General features: G+C 60.1%; 1 protein-coding gene and 1 long non-coding RNA gene across 5 annotated transcripts; both read right to left on the bottom strand.

Moving 5' to 3' along the window:
• Nucleotides 1-1,862: 1,862 nt before the first annotated feature.
• Nucleotides 1,863-7,496, bottom strand: LOC309638285. The gene is made up of 3 exons (XR_014251048.1): nucleotides 7,002-7,496; nucleotides 3,829-6,771; nucleotides 1,863-3,483 (listed from the first exon to the last, which is right to left on the bottom strand). It is a non-coding gene; the product is annotated as an uncharacterized lncRNA (long non-coding RNA).
• Nucleotides 7,497-11,695: 4,199 nt separating this feature from the next.
• TPRA1 (transmembrane protein adipocyte associated 1) lies at nucleotides 11,696-22,399 on the bottom strand. Of its 4 annotated transcripts, none has more exons than XM_082414008.1 (12): nucleotides 22,264-22,399; nucleotides 21,689-21,909; nucleotides 16,811-16,940; nucleotides 16,502-16,634; nucleotides 15,216-15,302; nucleotides 15,056-15,128; nucleotides 14,866-14,945; nucleotides 14,303-14,413; nucleotides 14,142-14,202; nucleotides 13,895-13,997; nucleotides 13,727-13,807; nucleotides 11,696-12,355 (listed from the first exon to the last, which is right to left on the bottom strand). In XM_082414008.1, the coding sequence occupies exons 1-12, from the start codon at nucleotides 22,344-22,346 to the stop codon at nucleotides 12,112-12,114; spliced, it is 1,407 nt and encodes a 468-aa protein (XP_082270134.1). In that variant the 5' UTR covers nucleotides 22,347-22,399; the 3' UTR covers nucleotides 11,696-12,111. The 4 variants fall into 4 exon arrangements, with proteins under 4 accessions (XP_082270134.1, XP_082270135.1, XP_082270136.1 ...); XM_082414009.1 differs by lacking the exon at nucleotides 22,264-22,399 and adding an exon at nucleotides 17,540-17,730 and having other exon boundaries at nucleotides 21,689-21,709; XM_082414010.1 differs by lacking the exons at nucleotides 21,689-21,909; nucleotides 22,264-22,399 and adding an exon at nucleotides 17,081-17,460.
• Nucleotides 22,400-22,664: the final 265 nt, after the last annotated feature.

Below are 22,664 nucleotides of genomic sequence, written 5' to 3'. Positions count from 1 at the left end.
TTGAAGCCCTGAGAGGATGTATATTCTAGTCAGAAGTTTAAAGCTTTAAAGTCATTGCATATGGCTTTGTTGGAGTGAGGGAAAGGAGCCGAGCACAGGAGAGTGTGTACAGGATGCTACGGTCTGTGGGGGAAAGGCACATTCCCTGATGTGTGGAGTTGCTTTGGAAGGACAACCCCTCCCCACAAGATGCTGCCGCGGTGGCCTCTGGGAGGAGCTCGGCCAGGGCTGGAGGGAGACACCCTTCACCATTGATCCGATTGGATGGGTGGATTAGTATTTTCTTTATTTATTTTTATCATATACACGTTTCGAAGTTTTCAAATCAAAAAAAAAGGAGAAGAAGAATAAGCGGATGGGAGCCCACAGGCTGCTGAAGTAATGCAACAGCTCCCCAGCATGGGCTGCGCCTTGCGCTGGGCTCTGTTCTAGGGTTTGCACATGCTGAGCAAGTACCACTGTTGCCTCTCTTTTTATAGCTGGGGAGACGGAGGCCTGGAGAGGTCAGGGCCTCGCCCGGCATCACACGCTGGCGGGCATGCTGCCCATCGAGTCCCCAAGACTCCCCCAGGGCAGGTGGGGAACAGACGCGGTCCCACCCTGCTCAGCACTGGAGTCCCCTCTATAGAAACCTCTCGACGGGCTGCCCTACCTCCCAGGACAGGAAGCTCACCGCCTTACAAGGAGGGGATTCCATGGCCAGTTGGTTCCGTTAAAAAGCTCCTCCTCACTCCGCAGTTGCGCTTCCGCGCCCCTGGCTCTGCCCTGGGGGCCACCTGCTCCTCTGTCAGGGAAGCCGCACGGGCACGCGGAGGCCAGGGCACCTGGCGCCGGGCTTCAGGCTGCGCGGGCCTGGTCGCCGTGTCGGGTGACTCCCCTTCCCTCCCCGCGCCGACATGGATAACACGCCCCTTCTACACGAGCGCTCTGAGCTTCACGGGACGGTGCCAGCCCACAGGCAGGCTCCCTGCTTTGGCCGTGTTAACCTCGGGTCTTGCCTAAATTAGCCGAGACTGGGCATACCTCAGGGCCTTTTCCCTACTGTTCCTGCTCTCTGGAAAGCTCTGTGTCTGCATCTTCCCATCCCCAGCTTCAGAGCAGGAATGTGACCTCCTTGGAGAGGCCTGACCACTCTAGCTGGTCCTGTTCCCCACCCATTCCCTTTCCCATCCTCCCATTTCATTCTGGAATTGTCTCGCTGATTTCTTTGTTATCTGTGTGCCCTGGCTCCGGAGGACGAGGACTTTGTGGATCCCAGTGCCTGGGACGGCGCCTGGCACGTGCTGGGCGTTCGTTAAATACATGAGTGCGTGGATGAGCGCAGGGCCTACCGGCTCCTGTGTGAGAGGACGAGCCGGGAGGGGCCGCGGGTCTGAGTGTCTGTCTCTGGAGTCTGTCGCCAGCCCTGCCCTTTCACCCGCTGCTCCCCTGCCCACCACGCAGGGCAGAGGTGAGGCCACGAGGCCACCCTCCCAGAGAGACATCAGGGCTCTGAATTCCATTTAAAACAGTTTAATTGCCTAATTGCTCTGCTCTTCGGTGCAGTTGGTTGACAGAAGCGGCTCTGCAGCCGCCGGGCCAGCCTAGCAGAAAATTGGCAGCTCAGCCAGAGGGAATTGAAGAGGCAGAGCTCTGGGTGGCCACTGCTCCCTGCTGCCCGGCCCCCCGGCCCCACCCGAGCTGAGCCTGGCACGGAGAGCACATGTGGACCCGCCGGGCGCCGCTCGGGCGTTGGGGTGAGCAGGTGCCCGTGCTCACATGTTCGGACGCCCCTGCTGTGTGCTAACCTAAGACGTGTGTGCTTCCTTTTTCCTTATTGTTTCAATCATGCTTTCGAACAGGGAGCACATGCAAATAACGTGTTTTTTTTTTAAATTTATTTATTTATTTATGGCTGTGTTGGGTCTTCGTTTCTGTGCGAGGGCTTTCTCTAGTTGTGGCGAGCGGGGGCCGCTCTTCATCGCGGTGTGCGGGCCTGTCACTGTCGCGGCCTCTCTTGTTGCGGAGCACAGGCTCCAGACGCGCAGGCTCAGTAGTTGTGGCTCACGGGCCCAGTTGCTCCGCGGCATGTGGGATCTTCCCAGGCCAGGGCTCGAACCCGTGTCCCCTGCATTGGCAGGCAGATTCTCAACCACTGCGCCACCAGGGAAGCCCGCAAATACCGTTTTGATTCAAGGTGTGGACGGGTTTGCAGCTTCCACGAGCCTCGCTTTTTCCACCCTGATCCCGGACACCTGTCCCCGCCCCAGACGTGGGCCGTGTGTGTCCTGCAGGTCCTCCCAGAGGTGGTTTATGTTCCTGCGTGCATGAAGACTGGTTTATCCAAAATGATCACGCACCATAAACACTGTTCTGCTTTTGTTCCCACTTACTGTATCGTGGAGTCTCTTCCTCACCCGGGGAAACTGGGGCCCCTCCCTGGTCACAACGGCAGCAGCGTCCCCGCTGGACACCACGGCTGCCCCAGCCACCTGCCTTTAAGGCAATGTTGTGACCTCAGTCTTTATTCACAACTCATGGTCGCACATGGGAGAGTAGGTGTGTGCAGAATTGATATTCATCTTCAAACTCGGGTTTGTTTTTCTCACCCGCAAAGCATCACTCGCTTCCTGTGGGGACAGAAAGCCCCACAGCCCTCTGGACTCAGAGACCACCCCGATTACACCCAGACCTGCTTCCTCACTGGTCCTGACTTGCTTTCCCCAAATGGGCTCAGAGCATTTAGACTGTTCTCAAGCTGCGGCCTTTTTCTCACGTGACAGTAAACAAGGCTCCTCTTCCCGAGGAAGGGAACCGCCTGCATGTGGTCCGAGGGCTGAGCGCCATCGTGCTCTCCTGCCACGTTGGAATCCAGAGTGCTGCCAGCTTATGAGCTGCGCTGCGGGGAAACTCCCTGAAGCTGAGTCTCGTCCCACATCCTTCATTCTGTCCTTCGGGAAGCTTCCCAGAAGTGGAATTTCTAGCTCAAGGGGTGTGTACTTTTTTGTGGGGAGAGCTGCACATTTTTGAAATGTGTGTGTGTTCCTGTTGTGTGTCTCTGGGCCGGTGCCCGCAGGCTCATGCAGGTTCCCCCGCAAACCTGCAGCTGCAGTGGCTTTGCACACTGGGCGTGTGTGCTTGGCCTCTACCCTGTCTCAGAACCGCTCAGAGCTGCCTCCTCTGCCCGAGAGCTGGGAGACACCAGTGTCTCCGCACCTACAGCTGCCCTTCCCTCCGGACTCAGCGCTGGAGGGGCTGCAGACCTCACCCTGGCCCCTGAGCTGGGCCAGCTCTCCTCTGCCCTGGATCCTGCCAGTAACCAGGGTCAGACACCCAGCCAGACAGGCCTTACGACACGGGGAGAAGCCCATGTCATGCAAGTCCAGGACCTCAGGCCCATGTGGATGCGAGCATTGAAAGAAGTCGTCTGGAATCTCCATCTGTCCCTTCGTTCTGGTTTGCTCTGTGCTCTCGGGCCAGCCTCCCATGTGGAGGCAGAGGCACCTGCCTCTGTGAAGGGAGGTTGTTTGAAGCTGAGCCCGAACTTTCATCACAGGTGATGCTCCCAGCCCCAGGTGCTATCAGGCTGGATGTCTATGCTCCAGTGAACTCCTACTCATCCTGCAAAACTTATCCCAATGTCACCTCCTCAGGGCAGCCTTCCCTGGCTCCCACTGGCAAGGTTGGCCCAGGATGACCCATCTCTGCCCTCTGAGCATCCATCGTCTGTCAGTGCTCTGGTCGTATCCCTTCATTCCATGAGAGGGAACTTAGGATGAGGATATTTTGATCACTTAAGGGATCATTTCATTAATTCATTCATTCAACCAATGTATATTGACCACTTACCAAGGACAGGGCCTTGTGTCGGGGCCCCCAACGGAAATCGCAGTAACCAGATACTATCACAAATAGATTCAGCTCTACAAAAGCAGTGCATGAAGGAGAGGCAGCATAATACAGTGGTGGAGAGCACGGGCCTGGGCCCCACTGCCTGGGTCAGAACCACAGCTCCACCACTTTCCAGTGGTAGGAGCTTGGCCAGGTCACCAAACCTCTAAGCCTTAGTTTTATCGTCTGTAAAATAGGGACAACAATAGCACCTGGGGAATTCAATGTCTCAAGGATCAAGGGGGCCCCCGGAGGTGCAGGACCTTCCAGCAGCCTGGCGCGCGGGGCAGGAGCTACACACGTGGCTCTTCTGCAGACACCTGAGTGCAGCCTAAATAAATAAATAAAGATGACAGTACTGAATGTGCACTAAAATTCCAAATAAAACGTTTTCAAATATGTAAATGAATCCTGAGCTGGGTCTTTTTTTTTTAAATTTATTTATTTATCTTTGGCTGCATTGGGTCTTCGTTGCTGTGCACAGGCTTTCTCTAGTTGCGGCGAGCGGGGGCTACTCTTCGTTGCGGTGCGCGGGCTTCTCATTATGGTGGCTTCTCTTGTTGTGGAGCACGGGCTCTAGGCACGCGGGCTTCAGTAGTTGTGGCTCACGGGCTCTAGAGTGCAGGCTCAGTGGCGCATGGCTTAGTTGCTCCGCGGCACGTGGGATCTTCCCGGACCAGGGCTCGAACCCGTGACCCCTGCATTGGCAGGCGGATTCTTAACCACTGTGCCACCAGGGAAGCCCGAGCTGGGTCTTTTACAGCAATATATCAGGTGTCATGCCTGAGAGGGCTAAATACAGCGCCTGATTGAGACTTTGTTTCCCGGACCAGGCCTTTGGGTTGTTGATGTTGTTGGCGGGGGACCCGGCGGGAGGGGCAGCAAGAAGAGCGCGTGCAGGGCGCTGATTCTAGTGTCGGGTGGGAAGTTCCCAGGCGAAGTTGCCAAGCTGAATTAGAGTTCACAGCTGGAGCCAAAGTAATACCCCATACAATTCCTGATGAATTTAACTCAATGGCTGTAAAACAATATGACTCAGTAACCATAAAAATTCACAGCCATGAGCGATCTCCTTCCGTCCGCGTCTGGCAGGTTAGCGCTGGGAAGCTCGGAGTCACAGGGGCCCACAGACCAGGATGCTGGAGCCCAAACAGGAAGGTAGGCTCCAGGTAAGGCAGATGAGGAGGGCGGGGCCTCTGGGGGTCCTGCTGAGGCCTCTGGGAGCCGGGGGCGGCGACCGGGGGAGGGCACGGAGAGACAGAATCGGAGCTGCATTTTTAAAGAGCCTCTGGCTTCAGCCTGCAAAGGGGATGGGAGGGGTGGGGTGGCAGCGTGGACGACGCCATAGCTGGAAGTAGAATGCACAGGACCTGGTGACAGGATGGATGTTGAGGTGCATGGTGGGCGGCGTCAGGAGGCCCTTCAAGGCCTGACTTCTGGAGCTGGGGGGCAGGGATCCCCTTTGGAGTGGCGGCAGCGTGCTCTCCTTAGCAGGGGGCCAGCTGGCGTTGGGGAGGGGCATGTCACAGGTGAGCCCACCTCCCAGTTTCCTGGGGAAAAGTCCTGCTTTATACCTAGGGTCCCTGTGTAATTATAACTGTGCCCCCTTTCAAAAGGGTCCCTGTTTTCCTCCGAATAATAAATAAATATAAATAAATGACAAATGGATGAACGGTTGAGAAGAGGTTCCTCACAGCGGCAGCGACCTGGCAGCCTGTGGTCCTGAACTAGATTCTTTTGCCATAAAGGACGTGACGGGGACCATCGGCAAAGCAGGTGTGGGGTCTGAGGCTTGGACGGTGCTGTCGTATCCGTGTGCTTTCCTGACATGAGTGCTGGCGTAGTGGTCACGCAGGAGGAGTGTCCGTTTGAGGGAAATACACAAAAAAGCGTCCGTGGTGCTGGGCATTGTGTCGCCCACGGCTCTCAGATGGTCCAGGGAAAGAAGTTCTTTGTTCCTTTTCTGTGCGTCTGCAACTGAGACTCGGCGGGTAAAGGTCACTCTTGGGACCTGACCTGCACCAGGCTCCCTGACTTCCTGCCTCTGCACCCCCCGCCACTCCCGAAGTCTCGAAAAGGATTCCCTGCTCAGAAGCTCAGTGCCCCCAGCGGGCCGGGATCAGAGAGGTCGGGTCTGTGACGCGCCTTCAGCGACCCCCAGCGGCCGAGGGGTCAGGCTGCGGCTGTTCTGAGATGTGCGGAGAATTCCAGGAGCACGAGTGTCCTCTGGGGGCCCACGAGCAGGGCCGGTCAGCGCACCTCCGGCAGCCACGTGTGCGATCATTGTGCCACCAGCGCCCCAGGAAGTGGGGAGGAGCCACGCAGCTACCACAGCCCCGCCGGGCCCCGCCCTGGGGTCCAGGCCGTGGGTCTGTCCCCCCGTCCTGAGCTGTTTAGTCTCAGGACTTCTTTACACTCAAAACTATTGAGGGCCTCGAAGAGCTTTTGTGGCTGGGAGTTTTGTCCACCAACATTTACATATTCGAAATTATACACTCAAAGTTTAATTTCAGTAACAACCAAAGCACACGTGCCTTCGGCCGTCAGAGCTATGACGTTACCACACACTGGTCTGGAAAATTCTACGGTGCACTCGTGAGAGGATGAGAAAGGCTGGAACATCTCACACTACTACGAAGATGGCTTTGACCTCAGGGACCCCTCGAAGGGTCTCAGAAGCCCTGAGGGGTGAGGAACCCGGTGTGAGAGCACCTGGCCTGTGCCCTGATCGCCACCATCGACCACCGGGAGACGACTGGAGCTGCAGACGCGGACGCCCGTAACCCCAGCAGCTCCGTCCTCTGGATCCGCCCGAGAGCCCCTCGAGGGCACGTGGGAACCAGACAGTCAGAGGTGGGATGTGCGTCGGGACACCGCTCGCTTTCACGGTTTGGAAACAACCTGAAAGATAAAATTGACAAGTAGACAATGCTCTGTTTACACGACAGAGTGCTGTAGGAAGTCTTAATGTAGGGGAAGTCCGCCACACAAAACTGAGTGAAAAAAATCAAGTCGGGGAAGAAGAGCTCAGAATGAAGCCGGTTGATTGGCTCAAAGCACATTGTTTGCGGACGCACATACGTGTGCTGTGGCCATAAACACGAAGTTCAAGACGGCGGGAAAGTGGTTACCTGGGGGTTGGGGCAGAGTCAGGAGGGAGGCTACACGGGGACTTTCGCTGTATCCGTGATGCTTAATTCGTGAAGTTGTTTTCAATACACCATCCAGGGACTGTGGGGAAATGGAAAACAGACGAGCTGGCGGTGCGTCACCAGCTACCGATGGTCTTTGTGTCCCGGGGTTCGTGGCGGAGACCGCCAGCTGCCTCCCTGACACCCCTTTTCTTTCTCTCTCACTGATCTGTTGGGGGCAGCATGTACCAGCTCAGAAAAGAAAAGGAAAGCCTGCAGGTTCAGCCTGCCTTGCGGCACGGCGGCCAGCAGGGCGCACGGCAGTTATTCAGCGCAGCCTGTGGGAAGCTCCTCAGGCACAGGGCACAGTGGCAGCCCTGGCTCTCCTCCCCCACCTCTTCCTGCCCGTGGGCCCCCTGTGTTTATGAGGATGACGAGAGCCAGAATTTGGAGTCAGATCTTAAGGGGAAGAGCAGGAATGTTCTGGAAGGCCACCCTCACCGGGGCTGTTGGATGACTCCAGGGGGGTGCTACCACCCATGCCAGGCAGACCAACTCGGGGCAGCCCTCGGCCCCCGTCCTGGGCAGGCCCGGCCCCAGGGAGGACCGTGTCTTCAGGGCCGCTCTCCAATCTTCCCCTGGAATTGGGCCCACCTTCCCGATTCGACCCCGGCCAAGTGGAACTGATTCTATGTCCCGGGGCCTCCCGAGTGCCTAACGAGATCTTGACTGCAGCCCAGCTTTAAACACTCTTCACGGTGGGTGGTGATTGGGTCTTGATTTGCTGAGTGGTTCAGCTGAGTCACCACCTGCGAACAATATGAGAAATAAAATGCTGGCCACGCTCGGGCGCCTAGCGCAGCTCCTGCTCCGTGGCCTGCTCCCCGCAGCGGCTCCGGCGCCCCGCAAGGTCCTGCCTGGAAGGGAGCTGCTCGGTGCCAGGCCCTGCACAGGGTGGGCCTGGGGGCTGCATGGAGGCCGAGGAGGCACGGCAGCACCGCGTTCCGGTGGGGAATGCACCCGCGCGGGGCCTGCTAGGGTCACAGGTGAGGAACAGCGGAGCTGGACCCGGAGCCGGCTGGGGTGCCGCGTGGCTGAGCGGACCCAGCGCTGCCACGAACACCGGGGGCTCCCTTTACCCCCAGGCAGCCCGCTGGGGGTCCTCTGCACCGCCCCCAGACTGGCCTGGAGTGGCTACAGCCCCCTCACCTTGGTCTGATGGCCCCAGCGACGAGGCTCGGAGCCCGTCCCCTGAGGGAGGTGCGTCTGCGAGTCTGGGCAGCAGGCGCAGGGTTGGAGGCCTGGGGTCTGATGGCATCCGCCTCTGGTGGCCGTGTGACCTCTGTCCCTCTGCTGCTCCGTCTGTAAAGGGGGCATTGCGTCAGTGTGGGGTCCTGAACACAGGACCTCGGGATGTGACTGTATGTGGAAACGGGGGCGTTGAAGGAGTTATTAAATGTAAATGGGGCCATCAGGGTGGGCCGGAATCCAATCTGACTGTGTCCTTGTGGGCACAGGGACACCAGGGCCGTGCACACACAGAGGACACGGCCAGCACGCCAAGGACAGAGGCCTTGGGAAAAGCCGACCCCTGATCTTGGACGTCCGGCCTCTAGAGCTGTGAGCAGCAGATGTCTGTGGTTCAAGCCCCGCCCCCGTCCATGGAACCCATTCTAGCAGCCGAGCAGACAGATACACCGTCGGTCCTGGGTCGCCCTGTCACCTCCAGTGCTCCCGGCCACAGGACCTGCAGGTTTCAGAGCTGCACTGCGTCAGAGCCACACCCGGGCTGGGGGACCCTCTGCAGCAGCTGAGCGCTCTGTGCCCTAAACCCACAGGGGAGCCAGCTTATCTGCAGCCTGGCCTCACCCGTGCCTGGTCCCCAGTGCTCGGGGACAGAAGGACCTCACTCCAAAGGGAATCCCACAAGCCCCTGCTGCCTCTGTAGCCCAAGGCATGTGGAAACAAAGTCAGAGGTCGTCCACCAGCCGCAGGCTCCCTCAGCAAGTTAAGCCCAGGCCCAAACTCCCTCTGACGGGGAGGGAGAAGGGTGGGCTCAGGAAGGAAAAGACACAAGTTGGTGCCTGGAAATATCCTATCTCCCTCATGTGACCCCTTGGGGGACACATTAGGATTTTCACGTGTTTCCCTTAGGATCGGGATTGCCGTAAACAAGATAGTCTTTCTCTCCTGTATGAGAATTCTGTTCTGTCGTGTAGCAGCCGTGTGCTGGTATGGCAGTGCCATCGTCATTAGGGACAGGGCTTGTTTTGTCTTTCTGTTTGACCATCCTTGTTGACTAGCTTCCCAAAGTCACCTCATAATCCAAGCTGGCTGCTGGAGTCAGTCATCACATCTGCATTCCAGGAAGCAGGAAGGAGAAAGGCAGGAGGACAAAGGAGCACATCTCCGAGCTCAGTCAGCTCCCTTTAAGCAGCCCGTGCTGAAGAAAGTCTCATACTCCTGCTAACATCCCAATGACCAGGACTTAGTCACTTGAGTGAATGTAAAGGGGCAGGAATGTCGCCTTCTATCTGGTGCTTCACTGACCCTCAAAACATCCTGATGCAGTTACTGAGGAAGGGAAAATGAATATCACGTGGCCACCGGTCACCCGCAGCCCTGTGTCACTGATGAGGAAACCGAGGGTCAGAGAGGCATGATGTCAAGGTGCACAGGCTGAGCAGCAGGAGGCCGTAAGATTGGAACGTGGAGCCAATATGGTGGACTCGTCATCCAGATCGCCCCACATCCTGGCCACTCTTCGGCATGAGGTCTGTTCCCACCCAGACTCAGCACACGGGGTGTGGTTCCAGCAGAACAGACGTGAGCACGGCCTTGTGGAACAACCGAGAATTTGAACAGCACACGGCGCTGGTGAGGCTGTGCTTATAGGGGTCAAAACTGGTACAGCCTCTTTGAAGGGTGTGTCGGTTCAGATTAGGTTCGATTATGAGTGAGAGAAAAATCCAAAGTGGTTTACGAAAGACAGATGTTTACTTCTCTCTCTCATCCAACAAGTCGTCCAAAGGAGGAAGTCCAGGGCTGTCACGGGTGCACTAGTGTCGGGGACCTCGGCTGCTCCTACCTTGTCGCTCTGCCATGAGAGGCTCCCATTCCAAGATCCCCCGATGATTCAAGATGGCTGCTACAACTCCAGCCATTACAACCACATCCCAGTTTGCAAGAAAGAAGAGCCTATCCTTTCTCTTCAAGGAAGTTGCGCACACACTTACATCCCACTGGCCAGGACCTGCAAGGAAGGCTGGAAAATGTAGTCTTTGTTCCAGGCAGCTGTGTATCCAGCTACAAATCAGGGATCCTATGACAGCGGAAGAAAAGGAGAACATGTACTGGAGGACAGCAATTCGTCTCTGCCGGAAGACTGCGAGACTAATTAACTAACTAGTTAAGGCTGTGCTCCAGCAATCCCCCCTGTGTGAGTTATTTGTAAGGATTTTGGTTGCTGCATTGTTTGTTGTTGCAAAACATACTAGAAACCAAGGTCCCTCCCGAGGGGACTGGGTAAATCAATTGCCACGTATCCAGAACGTTCGCAGCTCTCCCACCTGACGTGGAACGAGCTCAAGACCAGGTGTTAGCGTGGGAAACGAGCTACAGACATTCACGCTCCCAAACTAGGGGTAACGTGCATACACGTGTGTGAACACAGGTGCTCCTGGAAGGTTAGGAAGACCCCGGCCTTGTGGTGCTTCTGAGGAGTGGGGCAGGGAGACGGGGTCAGAGCAGCAGAGGTTCCCCCCAGCCTCCACGGTCCACCAGCTGCCCTACAGCGGGCGCCAGGCCTCCTGTGCTGCCCCCTCTACCGAGTCATCACACGGAGCCAACGCAGGCTGCCGCCGCGCCGTCTTAGACGCAGCCCGTCAACGCTGCCGACGGCGAGCCCAGCTCTGGATCTGACGATCAGTTCCTCCCTGTCTGGCCCCCCACACCTGCCCGGCTCGGAATGCCCCACTGGCTGCCCTCCCCACCTAACAGGCTTCTGTGCGAGCTGCGGGGTGGCAGCCAGGCCGGGCAGTGGGAGGAGCCTGCAGGAGCCCCCTGGCAGCCCCGCGGGCCCCGGAGTCCAGCTCGCTGGCTGTGCCCACGCCCGCTGACAGTCCTGGATCCGGGGAGCCTGGCCGCTGGTCCCACCGTCATGAGCCGTGTTGGAGCTGGTGCCCTCGGTGCCCTCCTGAGAAAGGAGGTGGGGAGTGGAGGTGGAGCGCGGCCTGGCCCTCAGCGCCCCAGGGCCCCGGGCTTTATTCGGACCTGTCCCCACTCTCAGCTCATCCCGTCCATGACTATGAACGTCAGTCCCTGCATCCTACCTTCCGAGGGCCTACTATGTGCCGAGCACTATTCTAGCGACTAAAAAGAACCCCTGTGGTCACCATCGCGCCACCACCACGTGCCAGCCAGCCACGCTTGCTCTCTGCTAATCCTTACAAACATCCCTGCGAGACAGGCCTTCTTATCCCCATTTCACAGATGGGGAAACAGAAGCTGCAGGAGGGGAAGTGCTGCCCAGGATAACAGAGCGTGAGGGGCAGACAGGACAGCGCACAGGACCCACGGTTCTTTCCACGGCCGTCCCCTCCGCTCCGACGGGGCCTCACAGCAGGTACGCCGGGCTCCCCGTGCAGAGGGGCGCCGCGGTCCCGGTATTCCCGCACAGCCTTCACGGCAACACGTTCTGCTCCTTTTCCTTTTTATTAGAAAACAGATCCAGAAAATATACACGCTTCAGCCCATCCGCCAGAGCGGGCTTTGGGGGGGGCGGGGGGCGGAGGATGATGAAGATCAGACCAGTCCTGGGGGCGCAGGCTGCAGGGAGGTGCCCTCGGCCAGCCTAGCCAGGCCCGGCCCTGAGACATCAAAGTCGGGGCCAAGTCGCCGCGCAAGGCGAGGGCAGGTGGGAGGGGGAGGCGGCCCCCAGCTGAAGCAGAGGTGGCCGCAGGCAAGTGGGGGACAGAGGGCGGGACAGGGCCTGCACAGGGCTGCTGCCCACGCACGGGCCTGACCCCCGTCCTCCCCTGCCGGGGGCTCTGCGCTCCCCAGCCGGTCCTCCGCAGGCCCCCAGGCCCTCCCGCCGTCCGGGGCAGCCAGGCTAGGCGTTGATGGCCTTCCAGCGCTCACTGTCTGTGCTGTTGATGCTGCCCGTGTGGCAAGGCATGGAAGCCACATCGTCCAGGTAGGCCATCCCCCCGGCCGAGTCGAACTGCGTGCTGGCGGCCACCACTGCCTCCAGGCCCTCCCGCCGGGCCACCGCATAAGGCTGGGGCAGGTGCACGTCCGGTTCCTCGGTCTCGTCCACTTGGCATTTGTAGGAGAAGAGGATCTTGGGCTCCGAGCTGGAGGGGAGGAGAGAGGCAGGGGAGCCCCACTGTGGGTCAGCAAAAGCCTTCCTCACTGGGGCTGGGCAGTGAGGCATCAGACATGGCAAGAAACGTGCTGATGGCCCCCTAACACCCACCCCGCGAGGTCCCCTTCCTTGCTTTGATGTTGGAGTGCGCTGGGACACCGGTATTAAAACCGGCCCTCCTGCTGCTGGCGTGTGAGCCTGGCGAGCGCCTGCTTTCTCGCCATAAAATGGGTGGAAGGACTTCGACTGGGGAAATGATGGGCCTTAAACAGCACCTGCCCACAGTGCGGGGCAGACACGGGCCCAGACCCCTGCCCCGCAGCACTCACTACTGCCCACCAGGTGCCCGCCCGTCCTCAGTCCTCTGGGTAACTGTCCAGGGAGAAAGCGTCACTCCCCATTTACAAAAAGGAGCCTGAGGCCAGGGAGATAAATCGTGTGCGAGGTCACGCACATCAGGGCTGGGATCCGATCTAGTTCTTCTCGCTCCAGCGCTGAGGCACCCCTGCAGCCCACCCTCAGACCTGGCAGGTAGGGAAGGGGGGGCTGGGGGCAGAACGCCTGCTTCCACCACGTCTGAGTCACAAGAGTGCCTCACAAGAGTGCACCCCACCCCACACTCAGACACACTGGACTCCCCCCAACACTGCTCCCCACTCCAGTTGCCCCCAGATGGAACACAAGCTCCGTGAGCTCAGGGGTTTGTCTGCTTTGTTCCCTGGTGTGTCTGCGGCTACAGCAGGTGCTGAGGAATGAGCTGATCTATCCTTAAATGAAAAACACAGTGCAGATCAGCAGGCATGGCCTGTCTCTCTCGTGGGAAAACTGCGTATGTCTTTGTGTGTTGTGTGCATAATGTGTGTGTCTGTATTTATATATATCTATGTGAACCTATGCGTGCCTGTATGGCTGTGGTATATGCATGCATGTGCCTGTGTGTACATGTGTATATATGTATGTGCATATAAATGTATATATGTGTACATGTTTGTGTGCATATGCAGGTTACACACGTATACATCTGTATACATGTGTGTATGTGTATATTTATAGGGGCGCATGCATATGTGTGCGCGCCCGTGTGTGCATGTATATCCGCACGCCCATTCGTGTACACACATGCACCCTGTCCGCCTTCTCAAGCTCCGGTCCCAGCCTGAGCTGCCCCCCCCAGCCCCGAGCCCGGAGCCTGGGATGCTGCAGTAGCAGCTGCGCATGCGCAAGAGGCAGAAGGCGTGATCCCGAGGGCGGCCACGCGGGGGCGCCCGCGGCCTGGAAGCTGGGGGCGGCCAAGCCCAGAGCGCGACCTGGAACCCCGCCCCCCAGTCCCCCTCCCTGCAGTCCCCGCTGGAGGACTCACCCGAAGAAGCCCCGCAGGAAGGCCACGTAGATGAGGGGCGCGAAGAAGCTGAAGTAGAGGAAGGTGGTGGCATCCACGCAGCTGGGGGGAGGGGCGGGTCAGGGCTGCGGCGGAGCAACCTGGCCGGCCCCCGCCCCCTCCCGGCCGCCCCCGGCCCCGGCCGCTTACCAGAGCCCCTCGATGACATCCGCGCACAGCAGCGCGCTCCCCAGCCCCTGCAGCAGGTTGAGCAGCGCCAGGATGCCCGCGTACACGTAGAAGCTCCTCCGTGCTGCGGAGGGGACGCGCGTGAGGTCCTGCCCACATGTCGGAACCGGACCGGCTTCCTGCCTCCCACCCACCCAGAGCTGTCCGCTCCAGGCCACCGCAAGGCCAACAGCCCACCCCGCGCCCAGCCCCGTCCCCAGGCGCTCACAGGGCAGGGAGATGCGCTCCTTCAGCGGGGTCTTGGGGAGCACGACCACCAGAGAGTAGACCTGCGGAGACATTGGCGCTGACCAGGACGCAGGGAGCTCCCGCCCAGTGCTGAGCCCGCTAGCAGGCCGTGCCCGAGGCTCCGGCCAGCCCCCAACTCACCAGGAAGAAGAAGCAGGAGCTGACCAGCCAGAACTGGCGACCCCCGTGCCCGTAGATGTTGAAGTCCTCAGCCGAGAGGTGGGCATCCGGGTACAGGATCTCCAGCGTGCCCTGCAGCGGCGGGCAGGAGAGGGTCTCAGGGGCTCCTGTACCTGGAACGCCCTGTCCCTGCGCTCCCCACCACGCCAAGCCCCGCTCTGCCTGGCGCTCAGTCCCCTGCTCTAGCCAGCTCTCTGGCCACGCCCTGCCCCCCAGCTCCAGCCCTCAGAACAGGCCCGGGGAGGGGCAGCCCCCGGGGTAAAAAAGGGGTCTCTGGATGCACGGGTCTCAGTGGGATCTACAGACTTGCACTCTCCCTACCTGGACTGCTTGTTGAAACGGTAGGTTCAACCTACTGGATCGGAACTGGAGAGGCCCAGAACCTGCCTTGTTAACCAGCCGCCCAGGTGATTCCTTAGCTGCATTTAAAGTTTGAGCCACTGCACACTCAACTCTGACCCAGGGCCCGGAGGCAGTGGATGCCCAGCCCCGCTGACCCCCGGGGCTGCCCTCCCCCACCTCACCTGGGTGACGGAGTAGGCCAGGGCCAGCACCGTGGTGATGGCCAGCACCCGCTTGATGCTCGACTTGCTCTCCAGGTGACCTGGAAGAAACGTGCTGGTCAGTCAGCGGGAGGCAGCCTAGGGAACCATGGTGGGGTCGGCCCCCAGCCAGGGAGGGGCAGGGGAGCCCTGGCCGCAGCAGCAGACGCACCAAAGGCGAGGCCCAGGATGACCACGCTCAGCTCGATGGCCAGCAGGAAGAAGCGGGTCATCTCCCACAGGATCTGGACACAGAGTGGGCAGAGCGTCAGCCTGGGGGCCGCTTGCCCCCTCCCAGTGCCCAGCAGCCCTGCCAGCAGGCCCAGCCCCACCTTATCAGCGACAGTCGCAGCATCTGAGGTGCTGACCGTCATGGACACCACGGCCCGGGCGATGCCCACCAGCGCCACCACGAACACCTGGTGAGCGAGAGAGGGGTTGGGGGGTTGGCGTCGGGGGACAAGAGCTCCGGGAATCGCAGGGCCTGCACCCCACACCCCACGTCTGCAGGAGCCCTCAATTCCTCAAGAAGGGAAGGATTCCACACTAAACGAGCCGCCTGGGTGGGATGCAGAGAGGCCTGGCCCTCCCCTCTGGGCCCTGGTTTCCTGGCTACGCTGACAGCCTGGGAAGGCTTGTTAGGGTGACGTGGTGCAGCCAGCCTGCCGGGTTCTAATCCCAGACCTGCCGCTCGCTGCCTCTGGGACTTGTCTGTGCTGCACCTCATCTACGAAATACAGGGAGACAGCACCCTGGGATCCAGCTGGGACTGTCAGTTTCTCAGTCAATACTACCCCGCCCCACTCCCCCCACCCCCGGGCTTCTGTGAGCTTAAGTTCAGTTTTCTGATACATATGAACAAAAGAGCCCAGATTCGTACACTCTGTCCTTTGTGCCTTGAAAACCGTGTCCAATCTCAGGGAGGCTGACACCATTCAGGGCCGCGTGCCCACCGTGTGCCAGGCCCCCACGGGGCAGGAGCTCTGCGCGGTCTCACTGGCTGCTCACGGGAGCACCACAGACTGAAGCAGCTCCACGTCGCATCGTGTAGGAGGGCACTGGGGCCCAGAGAGGCCAAGTCGTTGGCCCAAGGTCAGTCAGCACAGCTGGGGTTCAGAATGCAGTGGGCTTTTTTCCCCAGCCCAGCATCCATTCCCCTTCCCTCTAGTAACCATTCCCCAGTTTTCTTCCTGGGACCACCACCCTCCTCAGTCCATACGGTCTGGCTGAGCTGACCCCACCGTCCCAGCTCCAAAGTGTCCCTTTCCCTGTTAGTCACAGAGTCTGGCTCAGGGATGAACAAGGGTTCCAAGGTGGGCCACTCAGAGGGAATTCCAGGTCAACAGTGCAGCATCAGGAAAGATATCCTTCTGCTGGAGTTGGCAGGGAGGTTAGCTCAGAGCTGCTCTTGGCTACCTCTGATACCTTATGGGGAGAACTCATCTGCGATGATGCCAGAGGAGAGCAAAGATGCAGAGAGAGAGAGAGAGAGAGACAGAGTCCTGATGACATCAGTTAATCCCCTGGATCCAGCCATACCTGAAGCTGGTTTTTCATTACAAAGACAGCTTAAGCCAGTTGGAGTTGGGTTTTCTGTCACCAACTGGAATGAACTCACCAGGATATAGAAGGTGATAAAAATAGGGCTGGAGGTGACTCGAATCTTGGCCCGAGCAAACGGAAGCTTCCAGAGCAGGAAGATGAAGAAGAGCACGTTGGGGACGAGCAGCAAGAGGTCCCAGTACCGGACCCTAGCAGGTGGGTACAGGAGGCGGCTCACTGGTGGGGTTTTGTCTGCAGCCCACCCGTCTCTCTCAAACACACACACACACACACACACACACACACACACACACACACACACACACACACACCCAACCCCGGAAACCCCCTGTCACGCAGCCCGGCAGGACTGTGCCTGCCTCACCTAGAGGTGCCGATGTCCTCGTAGAGCAGCAGTAGACAGCGGTGCGGCACACTGATGTTGGGCGCCAGGGGCGGGGGCCTGCTGGCCCAGATCTCCTCCTCCGGGGTGTCCATCCCGCCAGCAGCCGGCCCTGGGGGGTAAGAGCCACCACGTGAGCAGCACAGGGGCTGTGCAGCCCTGGGCCTCTGGTGGGGGCTGGCAGGTGGGGGGCAGGTGTGGCGCTCCCTCCCGCCCAGGTCGCAACCCGGCCCCCGACGGGCCAGTCCTCACTGTTAGTTCTGTGTCAGGGACCGGACAGCAGCAGCGGCACGTCGCAGGGAGCACATGGGCCCGGGCAGCGGAACGTGACAGATGCCAGCGTTTAAAATGATGACTGAACAGACTGGGCCCCTGACCCGGCGCCCCCATTTCTGGGCCATTCGCGACAGCCCCAGGCGGGAGCAGCCCAAGTGCCCCCGTCAGCAGAACTGACACGTCAACGGGGCGTCCGCGTGACCGGTGGAACGCCGCCCGGAAATGAGAGTGACTCCTGCCCTGTGGTGACACGGAGGGCCTGGCAGCCGGGCGCTGAGCGGAGCCCGGCCAGCTGTAGGCACGTGGCCTGACCCTACACGGGCACCAGGAGGGGCGCCCTGTGGAGGGCCGAGGGCGCGGGGCCAGCCCTGGAGACACGACCCGGTGGCGGGCATGCTGGCGTGCTCCAGTGTCGCGGTTCACGGAGCCACGCACCTGTGATCCGAGTGATTTTCCGTATGGGTTACGCTTCAGTAGATTTTAAAAAATGGAAAAGATGAATCGTTTATGCTGAGAGCGCAGGTCTCCCGTTCAGCAAGGAGGAGCCTAGGACACTTCCTGCAGGGGTTGCAGCGAAGCAACAGGATCCCGTGCTCGTGCTGCGCTCACGTCCCTGGACAGCAGGCCTGCAGGGCAGCACCCCACGGGCCAAGCTGTGGAATGCGAGCGCTGCTCTGCCGAAAGTGGGGAGATTCTGAAGCAGGAGGGCCGAGACGTAGGGCTCAGAATCCCCATCCTTCTCTCCCACAGGCCACCCACCGGCTCTGGCATGGCGTCCCCACTGGCAGCCTGAGGATACACCAAGGACGGGAGGTATTACAGGGGAGAACGTGTGCCTGACACAGTAGGTCCAAGGAAAGAAGCTGGTTTCCTCCCTGTTCCCGTGCTCTGCACCCTTCCACCGGTGCTGACATGGCCAAGCACCTGCTATGACCCGGCGGGTCCAGGTGCCAGGACACACCTGCCCTCTTGGGGCCTTCACTCTCAGAGCAGAGGCCGACAGCCAGCACAAACACCCGTACTTAAAAAGCAAACTTCTCGGGCTTCCCTGGTGGCGCAGTGGTTGAGAATCTGCCTGCTAATGCAGGGCACACGGGTTCGAGCCCTGGTCTGGGAAGATCCCACATGCCGCGGAGCAACTGGGCCCGTGAGCCACAACTACTGAGCCTGCGCGTCTGGAGCCTGTGCTCCGCAACAAGAGAGGCTGCGATGGTGAGAGGCCCGCGCACCGCGATGAAGAGTGGCCCCCGCTCGCCACAACTAGAGAAAGCCCTCGCACAGAAACGAAGACCCAACACAGCCATAAATAAATAAATTTAAAAAAAAAAAAAAAAAAGCAAACTTCTCCTAGAGGTAAGTGCTAAGAAGAACACACAGTCTTGGCCTGTTCAAAGGGCAAAGATCAGGCTGGAAGAGAGAGGAGGAAGGGTAGGGGCCAGGTCAGCCGGGATCACCGGCACCGTGAGCTCACTTCAAATGCAACAGGAGGGTGTAGGAAGGCGGGCGACGCGGCCCCACTCCCAACTGGAGAGGTTGTCGTGGAGGGGCAGGGAGATCGAGGAGTGCCCGGCCAGGCCGGCGAGGGCAGTGGCTCGACCGGCGGGGGCAGCGGGGGGGGAGTGGAGGGATCTGGGATCCCTTTGGGAGGGCTGGCCAGCAAGACCCGCAGACAGACGCACGTTGGGGTGAGGGAAGAGGGCAGGGCAGGCTGAGGCTGAGGCTCTGGCCCGAGCCTCGGGGAGCCCAGCCCAGTGTCCCCATGACACTGCCCCTCTGCCTTGCTAACAAGGTGCCCCGCCGTTGCAGGACCCTCCTTGATGCCCTGTGTTCAGGACAGGGGCCCCTTGCCAGCGCCAGAAGCTGAGCCTCGGTTGCTGTAAGCCAGAGGTTTTGGAGTGGGGGTGGTGTGGCGCAGCACGGGGCACCTGAGCAGGGCACAGGGTGCCCATGTGACACAGGGTCGGGGTCCAGGGCTGCCTGATGTCCTGCAGGGACCCCACACGGCAGAGAGAAGCCCGTGGGGATGAATGGGGACAGAAGCAGGAGGGCCGGATAGAGTCGGGAGGGGGGGCGGTCAGAGGGCTTCTCTTGGCCTTGCTTGTCCAGCACCCCATTTTCCTATGGGGGCACCTCAGTACCCCAGTCCCCATCCACAGGGTTTAGGTACTGTTGACTCCACCCCTCCACAACTCCAGGGAATGTGCACATTGGAGTCCCACGTGGAAAGAAAGCCAACACAGAGGTGAAAGACTGATGGAAATAGATCCTGGAGATAGCGCCTTGCGGGAGCCCCTGGATCCAGCCACACCTGAAGCTAGATACCCGCACCCCTAGGCCGGACTTTTCAGTTACAAAATCCAACAAATTCCCTTTCCTGTGTAGGCCTGTTTGACTTGGAGTTGGGTAGACCTTGGTTGTGCTTCTGGCTCTGCCAGGTTCTTTCTTCATGACCTTGGGGGAGTCTTTCTCCTCTCTGGGTGTCACAGGACAATAACACCCCCCCAACAAGGCTGCTGTAAGGATCAAGTAAGACCAGAGAATTGAATGTCTACAAAAGGTCACACACAGAAAGGTAACTGCTGCTTTTCTTCCTGGAGGAGGGGCTGGGGGATGTGCAGCGGGGAAGGATCTGGTTCACAGGTCCAAGCGCCACTTGCTATGGAGTCTGAGGTGAGGAAGGAGAGCGTCACCTAAGCCTCCTCTACCAAGCCCTGCTAGCTCTGTAATAACTGCAGAGAAGGCTCACGGAGCCCTGCCACCCTCCAGGGAGGTACTTCTGTCACCCCCTGCATGGAGCTGGACAGCCCAGACTGTCTGTCTCCAGAGCCCAGGCCCCCAACCGGCAACTTGCCAGGGGCCCCTCCTGGGGCCTTGGTCTCTCCACCTGCAGCCGGGTTTGACCCAGAGTGGAGTGTTGGTAACAAGCAGATTCGGGTCAGGCAGGTCTGGGGGCTGAGAGTCTGCATCTCTAACACCCTCCCAGCTGGCACTGCTGCTCTGTTGGCCCCAGAACCACACTTGAGCCACACCGGAATTGCCACTATGTGTCAAAGCTCACAAAGTAACTGAAGCCATGATAAAAGTGACAATGCACCCTTCCCTGCCTGTGTGCAGTTGAGGCTTTCCACGGGGTCACCTGCTGAGCCACCACACCAGCCTCCAAGAGAGGTGACTGCTAACATCCCATCACACAAAGGGCAAAGAGGCTGAGAGGGGTCAGCCTGTGGCCTGTATTCCCCTCTCCCCACCACAAGTGAGCTCCTGGCCTTGCTGGCAGAAGCCCAGGTAGTGGCAAAGTAAGGGGTGTGCAGGCTCAGTAAAGAGGGGATGGTGGGAAGGCTGGCTGAGGGCAGGGGAGGGAGGGGTGAAGCCAGACCAGAGGGATGGGGAAGGGAATTCTCAGAGGGGGAGTTCCTGGGATGCCAAGTGCTCTGGGGCAACCCCTGGCCTCTCAGGACCGGGGAATCTGGGACGTTTCTTCCACCTGGGAAGGACTCTCCTGACCTCATTAACATTCCAGAGGCCTCTTCCCACCCACCTCCGTCCCTCCCTCCCTCCCTCCCTCTGTGGGCAGGATGCCAACTGGCTAGGGTCCTGCGAGCTGGACCTGCTGTGAGACCCTGGACCAGAAGGACCTTACCCTCTGTGGGCCTCCGCTTTCCCATCTCTCATCTGTGCAGTGGGACTGACCACCCAGAGCTACTGGATGGGAAACCCTGGGGCAAACAAAACCCTGAGCAGAGAGGCTGCTGCTTAAATGCCCCTCAGGGCTTCCGACCGGAGCTGGTTGACGAGCCTTAAAACCCTGGAACCGAAACAGGGTGAGGAAGACTCCACAGGACAGAGGCCAACCCCCTAATCCTTCAGCCTTGGGGAGGGGGGAGGTGGACCCTGCCAGGAGCCCCCAGGAGGAAGGACAGCCCTGGGCTTTCAAGGTCCAACCTGGCCTCACCCCTGCCAACTGCCGTGACGATTCCCTTCCACTCTGCAGCCTGTCTTTCAGCCTGTTCTCCAAGCTGCTGTGCTGTTCCTACCTCAGGGCCCCTGTGCGTGCTCTTTCCCAGCTGCGGCTCACCATTCGGGCCACCTCCTCTGAGGAGCCCTCCCTGACTACCTCTGTTTGTCTGAAGCGGCCCTCACTGTGTGTCTGTGGGTTGTCCAGCCCAGGCATCTCAGGACCCAGCCCCCCAGGACAACAAACGTTGTGAGTGAACAGATGAATATCCAGCAGAGTGCGGCCCAGCCCTTCTGGGGAGTGGGAGGACCGTCTGGGAGGCCCTCGGCCCCGTCCCTACTGCAGCGTGAGGGCAGGTCACTCCTCGCTCCCTGTCCAGTGGACCCCCGACCTCTCGGGCCCGGGGAGCCGGAGGTGGGACTCGGCCACTCGCAGGGACGTCTTCCCGCACAACCTGGATCGCAGGGTCCGCAAGCCCGGCCTCCCCGGGGACCCAGGACGCCGGCCCTCTGCGCCCCCAGCCTGCCTCTGGGCGGGAGGGTCGCTCCCGGCAGCAGGAATGGCAGGCGGGACGGGGGCCGCCGGGATCGGTTCCCGCAGCTGGGGCAGGAGTGGGGTCCCCTCCTTACCTGAGGCCCCGGCCGCCCATCCGCCGCCGGCCGCGGACCCCGCAAGGCCGCGGGACTCGGCCTCCGGCGCTCGGGCCGGGGAGTGTCGCACAAGAGGCGCGGGCGGCCGGCTCCCGCAGACTGGGCGAGCGGGTAGGGAGACGCCGTCGGGCCCGACACCGCGCGGCCCTCCCGACAGCAGTGACCCGGAAGGCTGGCGCGTCCTTTTCGTTCCGCCGAAACTGCAAAACAGCCACCGTCCCTACTTGCGGCACGCAGGCCCGCCCCCAGTCCGCAGCAGCCTATAGGAATGGGGTTACGCAGAAAAGAGGGCGCACGTAGCGGGAGGAGCCAATCAGATCCCTAGGGGGCGGGGCGGCCCGCCAACCTCTTAAAGAGACAGCGCACGATCCTCTCGGCCGCAAGGGGCCTTGTCCTCAGCTGTCCGCGACCTGCGCGTCCCCCCCCACCCCTCGCCCGCGACCTTTCTCCCGCCAGCGGCAGCCGGGCGTCCGGGGAGGAGCCTCCGCCGCCGGCCTGAGGACCTCTGGTCCCGGGGGACAAGACCCGCCCGGACCGGCGCGTCCCCCGCGCACCTGCCCTCGCGGCCATGGCCGACGCAGTGCTGCGCACCCTCCGCCTCACGGCAGCTGTTCGGAACAGCTGTAATTAGTCGCATTTCAGGAGAACCTGAGGCTGAGACGTTAAGTGCTTGACCGAAGCGACAGGACCAGGAAATGACAAAGCCCAGAACTGGGGTTTGATCCGCCTCCTCTCACCTCTAACTACAGGCAGCCTCCTCCGGGAAGCCTTCCCGGATTGACCTCCTGCGTCTCTGCTGTGTTCACTTCTCTTTCCCCTCCCCCGGGTTCCGCCATGTCAGGCCCCTCCTGCTTCTGCGTCCTTATCCCTCCCAACATATCCCTCCCACCGGCTCCTCACTGGGTGCTCAAGCCACACTGGTCTCTGTTTCTTAGCTATACCAAGCTTGTTCCTG

The sequence above is a fragment of the Balaenoptera physalus genome, assembly GCF_965194825.1.
Source record: "Balaenoptera physalus genome assembly, chromosome: 11".
NCBI lineage: Eukaryota > Metazoa > Chordata > Mammalia > Artiodactyla > Balaenopteridae > Balaenoptera > Balaenoptera physalus.
Note: the sequence above shows the minus strand (reverse complement) of the source record. Positions and strands in the feature narration are given on the sequence as shown.

What these genes read in the sequence shown, in the direction of transcription:
- TPRA1 (XM_082414008.1), bottom strand. Translation starts at nt 22,346, where the DNA reads ATGCGACTAATTACAGCTGTTCCGAACAGCTGCCGTGAGGCGGAGGGT. An exon ending in GGCCATGGCCGCGAGGGCAG is followed by an intron (nt 21,910 to 22,263) that starts GTGCGCGGGGGA and finishes GCTGTTTTGCAG; the next exon opens with TTTCGGCGGAACGAAAAGGA. An exon ending in GGAGCGCATCTCCCTGCCCT is followed by an intron (nt 13,998 to 14,141) that starts GTGAGCGCCTGG and finishes TCCCCTCCGCAG; the next exon opens with CACGGAGGAGCTTCTACGTG.